The 12,801-nt window shown below is 38.2% G+C and overlaps 1 protein-coding gene across 1 annotated transcript; it reads right to left on the bottom strand.

Annotated features, from left to right (window-relative positions):
- Positions 1 to 8,159: 8,159 nt before the first annotated feature.
- LOC107606840 (uncharacterized) lies at positions 8,160 to 9,470 on the bottom strand. Its single transcript, XM_016308855.1, has 2 exons — positions 8,643 to 9,470; positions 8,160 to 8,594 (listed from the first exon to the last, which is right to left on the bottom strand). Exons 1-2 carry the CDS (start codon positions 9,468 to 9,470, stop codon positions 8,160 to 8,162), a joined length of 1,263 nt encoding a protein of 420 aa, XP_016164341.1.
- Between the last annotated feature and the right edge of the window lie 3,331 nt (positions 9,471 to 12,801).

Genomic DNA, 12,801 nt, shown 5'->3' with positions numbered 1-12,801 from the left:
ATATGAAAAAGAAAAGAAAAAAGAATACATGAATGTTCTGTTATTTTATTTATCCGTTAATAAGCAAAAAATTCAATTAACCTTTTTGAGTTTTACTTTTACCACTTGGGCTTAACATTTGTGTTTTCCTAGGAATAAGTAGTATTGTCACACACACACACACATATAATTCAGATAGAATAATATATATATATTATTCTATCTGAATTATTAAAAATATATTTTTTAATAAATTTATGACTAAAAATAATTTAGATTAAGTTATCAAATTTATTGTCTAATTTATAATCTTTATTACAATAATAAATTTTAAAATTTAGTAAAAAATCTTATTATATTACTCTTTTAATTGAATAATATATAATTATAATAATAAATTTTTTAATATATGATAAATTTAATTGTAATCATACTATTATTTTAAACAATCTTTCATTTATTTTAAAATCAATCATGATAAATTATATTTTGGATATACTATTATTCCAATTGGGGGAGGGAGGGGGAGGGGAAGGGGGGATTTAGGTATTAGGTGTGTGTTTGGATTGTGGTTTGTCAAACTAAAGTTTGAATAAAAGTAATTTTATAGAATTGATTTTGAGTAGAAGCTATGATGCATAGACACTGACACGGACACGGGACACGACATAATACGGGACACGTCGACACGCGAATTTTAAAATCATATATGACATGGGGACACGCATACATATAAAATATAAACTATTTTTTAGATAAATCGTAATGATATTTTGATATTTTGTTGATATTAAAATATAAATTACAATTTTTAATTATTTTTAATGTCTTATTTTAATTATATCAAGTATTTAAAATATTTTTTGTTTTAATAAATAATAATATATACAGTGAGAGACTTAAACCAATTTAATTAGGGTTTAGGTATGAGTGACGGAGTGAGCGGGGGGTTCACGAAGAGGGTGACACACAGTAAGGTAACCAGTAATGCCGGCGGTAGAACTAAGGGGGAGAGCGTCGGGGGGTTTGTATCTGGTGAGAAGGAGGAGGGTACTAGGGTTTCTAAGGAAGAACATGGCTTTCAAAAGGTTTCCTTCCGCGACATGGTGACTGGACAGAAGTCTCCTATGCTTTGGAATGAGGCTTTAGATGGAGAGAGGCTAGCTAAGGTGATCAAAGGGAACCACGGGGATTCGCATCCTCCTCGAGTCATCTTCTCAGAAGAAGGGCTGGCGGCGTTATCTGTACCATATAAGGAAGCGATCGTCGTCAAAGTCTTGGGCAAGCATATGAGTTACACGGCAATGGTGCATAAGCTGGGTATGGTGTGGAGATTGAAGGGTGGGTTTCAAGTTCTGGACGTAGGAAATGGTTATTTTCTGGTGAAGTTTGATGCTTTCGAAGATCGGGAGAGGGTATTACTTGGTGGTCCTTGGATGATATCTGGGTTCTATCTTGCTGTAAAGCCATGGTCACCTGAGTTCTATTCGGAGGAGGTTTTTGGATCCACCATGGTATGGGTACGCTTTTACGGCTTAGGGATTCGTTACTACCATGAGAAGGCTATGTTGAGGATTGCCGCTGCGGTGAAAAAGCCAGTGAAAGTCGATGTAGCAACTAAGATGGCAGCAAGAGGGAAGTATGCGAGGGCTTGTGTGGAGATTGATTTAGGCGTTCCCATTACTCGTAGTGTTGAGGTGGATGGGAGGGTTTTGGATGTTGAATATGAAAGCCTTGAGTTGGTCTGCAATACGTGTGGTTGTTATGGGCATGTTGGTGTGGACTGTAAATTGATTAGTTCAATTTCAGTGAACATTGATAAAACAGGGGTGAATGAAGACAAGGAACAAGATCATGAGAAGATAGATCAGGTGCCATTTTCTTCTAATATTGAGAAGCCTTTTGTTTTTGGTAGTACTACAATTGGGATAGTGAAGAATAAGGATAAGGAAGTGCATGTAATGGAAGGGACACATGCAGGGGATACAACGTGGACCAAAGTGGAAAGAAAGGCAAAGGGCAAGAAGGTCTTTTTGGGTAGGCATGACCAGGATAAGTCCAAAAAAGTTTATGTGAATAAATCTTCTAATGATGTTGCTAAAGGAGAACCTGCTATGAAAGGCATCAATGTGGTTGAATCATCTTTACACATAAGTAAGGGCAATCAAGTGCTAAAACAAGCGAGGAACTTTAAATTAGCTTCGTCAGGTTTTACCTTTGCTCAAGGTGTGACGGGTGGCAAGCAAGGACCTGGTTCAGAACGGGCAGGGGCTTATTTGCAAGGCGCGGAGACTTCTAAAACGCCATTCAAAAGCAATTTAAAGAGATTAAGGCCTAATTCTCTTCAGAATTCTCCGGTTGAGAATGGGCACAGTGTGGTTACAGTGGAGACCCCACTCACTACCCTCAAATAATCTGAGGTGTGGGTCTCACTCCAAGTAATATTAATATGGATTGTGCAAACATTATAGCTTGGAATGTGAGAGGAGCTGAAAATAAGCTGGCTCGGGTGCATCTGAAACAATTGGTAAAGAATTTTCATCCGTATGTTTTTATCATTTTAGAGACTCATTGTGCTTTCCAAAAGATGGCTGTCTTTTGGAACAGATTAGGTTATACTCCTATTCATATTGAAGAAGCTCAGGGGCATAGTGGAGGTATTTGGGTACTCTCTGCATGGCCCGGAGTATCTTGCAATGTCGTGGCAGCGAGTTCGCAAGTGGTGTGTGTTGAGTTTTCGAATGGTGGTTTTTCTTGGGTCTGTGCAGCAATTTATGCAAGTCCCGTTCCTAGCAAAAGGGAAGAAGCTTGGAGGGTTTTGACAGATTTTTCTAGAAATTGTTCAGGTCCTTTATTAGCTATTGGGGATTTTAATGAGATCCTTCTTTCATCTGAGGTTAAAGGTGGGAACTTTGTCTCTCGAAGGGCAGAGCGGTTTGGAGCTCTCCTAGATGAGTGTGGTTTGATTGATTTGGGAGCCCATGGATCTTTGTACACTTGGTTCAGACATATGCAGGGTAATCGGTTCATCTCGAAGAGGCTGGATAGGGCTGTGACTACTGATGCTTGGTGTTTTCGTTTTCCGGAAAGCTATGTGGAGAATTTGGCGAGGATGCATTCTGACCACTGTCCCATTATGATACGATGTCAAGGTAATGATAGAAGATTCGGGGTAAAACCTTTTCGTTTTCAAGTAGCTTGGTCTTATCACCCAAGTTTTTTGTCGGTGGTCAGGGGTGCTTGGGACAAGGGTAGACCAAATCCTATTCGTTGCCTTTCTCAGGTCAGAGATGATGCTTTGGCCTTTAACCGAGATGTCTTTGGGAATATTTTTAAAAGAAAGAGCGAATTGGAGAGGCGTGTGACCAGTATCCAACAGAGAATGGAGAGAGTTGATGCTTTATCCCTTATACAGGAAGAAATGGAGTTACAGGCTGAATATAGTAATCTGCTTATGCAAGAGGAGTTGTTTTGGTATCAAAAATCCCAAGAGCACTGGGTCAGATTTGGAGATAGAAATACTAAGTTCTTTCATATGCAAACCATTATGCGGAGGAAGCGTAACAAGGTTCAGGGGTTGTTTTTGGAGGATGGAAGATGGAGTACTGATCCGCAAGAACTCGAAGAATGTGCAATTGGATTTTATAGAGATCTTTTTTGTAATGTGGAACAGGTAGAACTTGATGTGATGGGGGATCAAAAATTACCTTCTTTATCTCGTGAGGCTATTGAAAGTCTCACAAGAAATGTTTCTAAAGAAGAGGTTAGGAAGGTGGTTATGGGCATGAACTCTTTTAAGGCCCCAGGTGCCGATGGTTTTCAGGCTTTTTTCTTCAAGGAATATTGGGAAGTGGTTGGTACAGAGGTATGGGAACTTGTTAAGAAGGCTTTCGCTGGGTTTGATCTGGATAGTGCTCTGTTTGACACTTTGGTGGTGCTGATTCCTAAAGTTGATAACCCGTCTCGCATGAAAGAGTTTCGTCCTATCAGCCTCTGTAATGTCATCTACAAGATTATAACTAAGGTGGTTGTGGAGAGGTTACGACCTTTTCTACAAGATATCATTGGTCCTCTGCAGGGAGGGTTTATTCCTGGAAGGGGTGCCCCAGACAATATCATTGTAGCCCAGGAAGTTCTCCATTTTATGAAGAAAACCAAATCAAAGAAAGGTGTTCTTGCTTTTAAAATTGACCTAAAAAAGGCTTATGACAGGGTGAGTTGGGAGTTTTTGGAGCAATCTCTCCTAATGTTTGGCTTTCCAAATACTATTGTTTCTCTTATTATGAAATGTGTAAAGTCTTCCTCCCTTTCTCTAATGTGGAATGGTAACCGGTTGGATGGTTTTCAGCCAAAGAGGGGTTTGAGGCAAGGAGACCCGATGTCTCCTTATTTATTTGTTATTTGTATGGAGAGGTTGAGTTGCCTCATTGCTAGGCAAGTGGAGGTTGGTAGATGGAAACCAGTGACTGTGTCTAGGGGAGGTCCTGTAATCTCCCATCTCTTTTTTGCAGACGACCTTATCCTTTTTTGCAAAGCGAAGAAATCTCAAGTGCTTCATGTTTTGGACACTATGGCCACCTTTTGCAGAGCATCTGGTATGAAGGTGAATTTTGACAAATCTCGTGCTATCTATTCTATGAATGTTTCTAGACAACGCAAGGATCTCTTCACTGGTATTTCTTCTATCCGATTTGCTAATTCTCTGGGAAAATACCTTGGTGTCCCCCTCAAGCATGGCAGAGTTACTAAAGCTGATTTTAATGATGTGGTTGATAAGCTTACTAATAGGCTAGCATCTTGGAAAGGTCACTTTCTTAATAAAGCTGGTCAAATTTGCCTTGCTAAATCAGTTTTATCTTCTATATCTATTTATAGGATGCAAGTAAGCCTTTTTCCATCAGGTGTGTGCTCTAACATTGATAAGTTTACTAGAAATTTCATTTGGCGTGGTAATCATAATCACTGTGGTCTTTATTTAGCATCTTGGAGAGTTTTGACGACTCCGAAAAAGTTTGGAGGTCTTGCTTTGCGGGAGTCGCGGTTGGTCAATTTTTCTTTATTAGGAAAGCTAGTTTGGCAAATTTTGATGAATCAAGAGAAACTGTGGGTCAAGATTATGCTTCAAAAATACCTCCAGAATAGAAACCTATTTGCAGTTAAAGCAATGGGTTCTTCATCGTATATATGGAAGTCTATTGTGCACACAACTTTCGTATTAAAGGAAGGGTTTGTTTGGGAAGTGGGAGCTCTTTCTAAGAATTTCTGGTTTGACTCTTGGTTGCACTCTGGGCCAGTAGGAGCGAGGGTTGAATTTCTTGATATCTGTGAGGCTGCTTTGACCATTGAAGATGTTTACCGTGATGGAGTTTGGCATTTGGAGAGGATTTACTCTTTTATTCCTATGGACTTAAGGGAAGACATTCTTAGTTTAGTACATATTTCGGCTTCTGGTCGTGATTTGGGTTGGAGTTGGGAGCACACTCTTTACTCTGCTAAACAAGGATATTTATGGTTAATTCAGAATAAGTTGAATTGGGATAGGAATATCAATTGGCTTTGGCTTTGGAAGGCGCGGGTCCCTGAAAAGTTGAGGCTCCTAGTGTGGCTTTGCCTTCATGATGCTGTACCAACTCAATATCTGCGTTTTCGGCGACATCTCTCCTCCTCATCCTTATGTACACGTTGCAATCAACTTCCGGAGACAATTCTTCATTATTTTCGGGATTGTGAAGTGGTGCGATCAGTTTGGGCTTCTCTAGATTTTTCTGATGTGTGTTTCTTTGGCTCTCACAAGGTGCATGATTGGTTCAAGCATGGCCTCCTCAATGAAGGTTGTTCCAAATTTGCAGCTATAATATGGTCAATTTGGCAAGACAGAAATATGGGTAATTTTCAGGGAATTTTTTGATCTGCTGGTCAATTGCATACAAGGCTCGCAGGTGCATGGTGGATTTTGAATATACAACTCAGAATCGAGTGTGTTGCATCTAGGGATTAAAATCTCTGTCTTGGTCTCCGCCAGAACCTGGTGCTTGGAAGTTAAATTGTGATGGGAGTGTGAACTTGGGAGATGATTGTGCTGGTTTTGGGTGGGTAATTCGCGATAGCTCCAGTCAATGGGTAATGGGATGCTCAGAAAATTCCTTTGGATCTAGTGTCATCAAGATGGAGTTGTGGAGTATATGGAAAGGTTTGGCTTGGGCTTGGGAGGCGGGTCTTAAGCTTGTTGTCTGTAAGACAGATTGCGCATCAGCTTTTGAGCTAGTGACTAGTTGGCAAGTTCCACTCTGGCATCTTGAAAAAGAAGTGATACAACTGATCTTTGACTTGAAGTTAAGAAAGGATTGGGATATTCATTTTGAGCTTATCCCAAGAGAAGCTAATGTCGTGGCAGATCGGTTGGCAAAGATAGGATCTGGAGGTAGCGGAGCTGATGAGGTTCACCTTTGGCACCAGCCGCCAGAGGTGGTTTGTCCTCTCTTGCTGTTAAGAACCTGATTTTTTTTCTTTTTCTTTTCTGCTCTTTTGTTTTTTCTCTTGGTTGTTCACCAAAAAAAAAAATAATAATATATACTATATCTAAATTTATTTTAAAAATATATGTTAAGAATAAGACAGGACATGTTGACACGTGATGGTATTTAGGTGTGTCCAGGTGTGTTCGGAGAAAATTTTTTTATTTTTTATTTAGACACGGTTGGACACAGCAGACACGCGTGTTGGACGAGTATCGGTGAGTGTCGTGTCCGAAATGTGTCCGACACACGGACACGGCAACTCAACGAAGTGTCCGTGCTTCATATAGTAGAAGTAAGTTTGTGTCAACATGATTTATGTTTAGCAACTCTATACCAAAATTGATTTTGATAAAATAAATATTGTTTGGATAATATTAGTTAAAATCACTTTTAGATAGATAATTACTTAAAAGGACATGATATTAAATTATAATGTTATTTTTTTTTATACTTTTTTCTTATATGTTTTTTATATAGTATATTTTTAATACTCTTAGTACTCTTTTTTAGTACATTATAATTTTTAACTATTATTATTATTTATGGTTAATTTTTTTGTTTAATTTATTTTACCTAATGGAATCAATAAATTCTATTATAAAAAGATAATAATAAATATAATACACAAAAATTATAATTATAAAAATATATAATGTCAAATAAAAAAATTAATAAAAAATATAAATAATAAATAATAAAAAAATAGTTCATATAGAGAGAAATAATAAGAATTTTATAAATAATACAATAACATGTATAAAGGATAAAGTTGGTAAAAAAAAATAAATGTTGAATGTAGTGGCTAAAAGCGCGTTAGTGCAACGGAGAAGTTAAAAATTATTGCTTCTTCTAAACGTGGTTTTATGAACATAATCACTTCTGCGTTTGTAGAGAAGAAAATTAGCCAAACAAAAAATTAAAGCTTTCAAGAAGTTGTAACGTGCTTTTTCCCTTTAAACGTGTTTACCAAACACACCCTAGAATGGTAAGTAGAGTTTAGGATTGTTTTACATTAATGGTGTTGTAGTTTGAAATAGGGTTGTTTTAACTAATTTAGTTTGTTCGAATGGTTAGTTAATTTGTTTGTTTAAGTAAATGTTGGAATTTTAAATTTTGCTTTATGCATATAGCAATCTGTTGGTTAATAATAAACTCTTAAATGGAGTTTAAATCCGCAATGAATTAGTCTTTGACATGTTTAATCATAGGATATTCTACAAAACCAAAAGTTTAAACTAACGACAACATGTTTTTCTTTTTTTAAGGGTCTAGCTAACATGTATCTTGATGACATATGATAAGTTTAGGGTTAAAAACTGAAATGAGCCAAGGGGAGCTCGTTTTTACTGAAATCCGCTAAATAAAATTTTGCTACTTCATTCCACCAGTTCCCATATTTATATAATTCGACACAATAGGATTCGAATTAGCTTATCACGTAATTCGAATTGAGTAAATTCGAATTACTCACAATCACTATTACAACTAATTCGAATCAAGAAGCACCGAATTATGCTTAAAAATTCGTGAGTAATTCGAATCTACTTCTATCGAATTACAAAAGAGGGGTTTGAGTAGTATTAACTCGAATTGTCTCGAATTACACTGAACTCGCCTATACAAAGAGTTCGAACCAAGTTCATTCGAATCACTTTCTCATTCTCATACCCCACCAAATCCCAGAAAAAATGACCAACATTTGGTTCGAGTAAGACCGGAGCGCCATATTGAGCGCCATATTGCAACCGCCTTCTGCTTCGCCATCCACACCCTCCTATATGTAGGCCTGAACCCAAAGTGTGAGGCCGTGGCATTAAGAAGCACCTTGATGTTCACGGATGCGTCAGCTCTAACCATTGGCATAATGAATGTCGTTATCACATGGTAGTCCAAACTCCTATGGTCGCTCGAGATGGAGGTGGCCAGACAGGTATGCGGTCCGTTATACCGCTTGACTTCCCAGATGCCCTTGCGTTGCCGGAGACTCAACCGAATCAACCATGTGCACCCATTCCCAAACTCAGAACACTTTCCCACGTACCTGCGATAGTCAGATTCAACTACCTTGTACTGTACCCCTCGGCGGATGCTGTACGTCTTCACGCTCAACAACGCCTCATCTTTATCCTGAAATTATTGACCAACCTGGAACTCTGTCATTCCAGCAGACCCTTCCGTATCTCTAGCGCCAAATCCAGCGAGCTGCCCAGGATATTCATCTTGCCTCATGGCATGCAGGTCCAAAGATGAAAAATGGGGTGGGTACTGCTGTGTGCCAGAACTAGATCCACCAGTAACCCTTATCGGATCACTCGCTCCAACATCATCGCCACTGTCATCAGCGATCATATCCGGCTCGACATCATCGTCATCTGGATCATCACATAATCCCTCTCCAACACCAGCCGGTGGAGGACACTGTACTTCGGCCGGAAGATGTTCCCCATATCCAACCTCTTCTCCAACATTGCCGCTAAGATCAACAGCAAAAGACGGGGAGGCGGCAGACTGGATCGCTGGCTCATACACTGGAACGGACGATGAAGCAACCGCAGGTCTCGAGCTCGAACCGGCCATCGTGGCTATAGTGTTGGCATTCCGGTTTGACCCACCCGAGCTGGATACAACGTCAACCAACTTTGCCAACAGCTCTGGTGTCCTCACCTCGGGAAACTGCCTACGAGAAAGAAACATGACCTGCAAGTCCTCATCACTCCCGATCGTGAAACAATCAAACTTCACCGTATCATGAAGCACCGTGGTTGGTATGCGATAGAAAAACATCTTAACCCTTTTCACTCCTTCTAGACCAAGCTTGACTAGAACGGAACTAGCGAGAGCATCGTAGCTGGTCGTGGGGCTAACGACAATACATAGAGGATCCTTATCAGTGAACTTTACGCCAGACCAAGTTTTCCTCTTAATCGAACCTCTGTGGTGTACTAGCACTATAAAACTATCCTCACTAGCCATCTCACCTCTTGGTTCACAGCAACATGAGTTCACAGCCTATATATAGAGGTCCTCTCCACACTAATTCGAATCAACCTCATTCGCACCATATATATATATATAATTCGAGTCAATTTGAATCGAATTACCAAAAGTAATAATTCGAATCTATATGTCTCGAATATGCTACACGTCAACCTTTCATACTAATTCGAGTTGATTTCTTTCGATTTAGTCCTGGCTAATTCGATTCTAAATGACTCGAACTACGTGTGATCTTGCATCCATAATTCGGTTCGAGTTGTTTCGAATTACATGCTTAGTTTACTTGGTCTTAATTCGAAGTGATTGAGTTCGAATTATGTTCAAAGTTAATTCGAATCCAATTGACTCGAATTACATAAATATGTCATCTGGTGGATTGTTGTATCAAATTTTCATTTGGCGGAAATGGGTAAATTTGAGCTCCCCTTGGCTCATTTCAGTTTTTTACCCATAAGTTTATTATTAGTGAAAAATTTTAAATATTTTTATTTAATGAATGCCAAACAAATGTCTTAGAAACCTAATTTTTTTATATTTTCAACAAAAACTTTCTTAATTTATAAATTTAACATGTGCCCTTAGGACATAAAGTAGATAAACTCTTTTTTTAAACAATGTTCCAAATTTTAAAGAATTTTTATAAATTTAAACAAAAAGGACTTATTATTTATGTGTTTCTATCGAAAATACAATATATTTACGCTTCAATGTATTATTACAGTATTTTACTAGATACTAACGAAATTAATTTACTTATATTTCATTGACTTGTCAACAAAATATATGTAAATTTTTGTACGAATAATGCTCTACAATCAAGTTAATTATTCAAGTTTAGCCAAATTGATATAATTAAATTGACATTTACGCGCCACTAAATACGCCACTATATGTAACTGCCTTTTGATAGCTTTTTTTTATGGATTTTTTTTTTCAAATTTCTCTCCTCCTCCTCCTCCTCCTCCTCCTCCTCCTCCTCCTCCTCCTCCTCCTCCTCCTCCTCCTCCTCCTCCTCCTTTCTCATATTTATCTTTTTCTTCTTTTTCCTACCCCTGATTGGTATTGTTTCTCCTCCTTATTATTGTCGTTGTCACCACCACCACGCCACCACCTCCATCTTATCCTCCTGCTCCTCCTCCTCATTCTCCATCATCATTATTATCATAATCATTATCATTATTGTTATCGTTATTGTTATTATCGTCGTCTTCTTCTTATATGTATAATAGTTCAAATCCATAATGCATTGAAATTTTCTTAATGATGATGATATCAAAAGAAACTCAGTTCAAACCAAAATACACCGAAATTAAATTCAAAATGCATTGAAATTACGAAATGATAACTCAAAACCCCTCCTCTTACTTCTTCTTCTTCATGATCATCATCTTCTTCTTCTCTTCCTTCTCTTTTTTTCTCTTCTTTTTCCTTCGTTATCATCGTCACCACTACCACACCACCACCACCTCCTCCTCTTCCATGATCATTATTATCATCATCGTTATCGTTATTGTCATTGTCATTGTCTTCTTTTTATATGTATAACAATTCAAATCTAGCATGCACCGAAATTAAATCCAAAATTTATTGAAATTAAATTCAAAATGCACCAAAATTCAAATCCAGAATGCATTGAACTCAAAACTCCTTCTTCTTCATCATTATCATCATCTTCTTCATCTTTTCTTATTCATCATCTTTTTTTTATTTTACCTTCTCATTATTCTTCTGGTTTGACTCTCTTGACAAGAATCAAAACAAAAAATCAAAAGAAGAAGAAGATACGCATAATGCAGCAAAATCAATAAGAAGAGGAGGAGAAAAAGAAAAAAATGTAGCAATAACAACAATAATAGAAGACGATGAGAAAGAAACACGCGAAGAAGAAGAAGGAATGCGAAAAAGAAGGAGGAGAAACACGCAACAATAACAACAGTAATAAAAGATGATGAGAAGAAAATACGCGAAGAAGAAAAGAACGCGAAAAAGAAGGAAGAGAAACGCGAAAATAAAGGAGGAGGAGGAAAAGAAGGAGAGGAACGCGGGAACATTTCCGTAGTTAGAGCGTGTATTTACGCTCTTACTAATGAAACTGATTTTTATTGGACTTGAACTAACTTGGTTAGACTTGGTCGCCAAAAAGACTTGGATGTGTAGTATGAATCTTTTTGTACACATATTTCTGTGGCAACCTACTGAAACATATACAAAAGTTAGTTTACACAACCAACAAAATATCAAAAAAAAAAAAATAACTATTTGTATTCATGAATTTTATGAATGCTAACAAAAGTACCCATCAAACAAGAAAACTAACGTTATACCCATGAAAGATGGGTTTCGTGTGACAAAAGTATCCAAACCTTAATTTTTTGTTGACTTTTTAATAAAATTCTCCAATTATCCCCACCATTTATCTTCAACTTCAACTCCACCACCACCACTTCTTTTTTTCCAATCCCAAACTTTCAAAACTCTCGTTGCCACCGCTACCACCTCCCCTATTTACCATTGCCTCCCCTCCCCTCTACATTACCACCACCTCTTCACCAAGACTCTGCACCACCTCTTCTCCGCTCAGGCTTCAAAGCTCAAATTACAGCAACAACTCGATGACGACAACAATAAGAACGATGCCAATACCACTCTCCAAAAACATCCATGTGCTACTCTTCAAAATCCTTCATTACCACCACCGCTACCATCCGCACTGCCATCACCACCATTTACGCACAAACCCCGACAGCCACGGGATCTTTCCAATGGTGACTCCAAGATTTGCTCAGCGCCGTCGATCAATTGGGAAATGAGCTGTTATTGGAGTATCTCCATGCTATTTAGTGGGCACAGAACTTACTTCTCTTTGACAAAGCAAACTCGCCATGCACACGTGGCCATGGAGTAGGCGACGTCAAGATCACGCTTTTCTCTGGTGAGCCAATCTCTGCCTCCATCTCGCACCATAGTTTCTGGTCAGCACCTAACCCGAATGTCTTCAAGGTCAACGTGGACGCGGTGAAGAAGAGTGAGCCCTTGGATCTCTATGAGTCCCTGCGCAATTACTTTGTCCTCAAATACTCTGAAATCAGAGGAGGAGGTTGTGGTGGTGGTGATGATGAGGGTTTTAAAAGTTTGGGATTCTAGAAGAAGAGGTGGTGGTGGTGGAGTTGAGGTTAAAAATAAAGGGTGGGGGGTAATTTAAAAGTTTTGTTAAAAAGTTAATAAAAAATTAGAGTTTGGATACTTTTATCTCACAAACCCCATCTTTTGTGAGTATACCATTAGTTTCTTTATTTAATGAGTACTT

Source organism: Arachis ipaensis, chromosome B7, assembly GCF_059453495.1.
Source record: "Arachis ipaensis isolate K30076 ecotype BB chromosome B7, ASM5945349v1, whole genome shotgun sequence".
NCBI lineage: Eukaryota > Viridiplantae > Streptophyta > Magnoliopsida > Fabales > Fabaceae > Arachis > Arachis ipaensis.
Note: the sequence above shows the minus strand (reverse complement) of the source record. Positions and strands in the feature narration are given on the sequence as shown.

What these genes read in the sequence shown, in the direction of transcription:
- LOC107606840 (XM_016308855.1), bottom strand. Translation starts at nt 9,470, where the DNA reads ATGGCTAGTGAGGATAGTTTTATAGTGCTAGTACACCACAGAGGTTCG. An exon ending in CTGGAATGACAGAGTTCCAG is followed by an intron (nt 8,595 to 8,642) that starts GTTGGTCAATAA and finishes TTGAGCGTGAAG; the next exon opens with ACGTACAGCATCCGCCGAGG.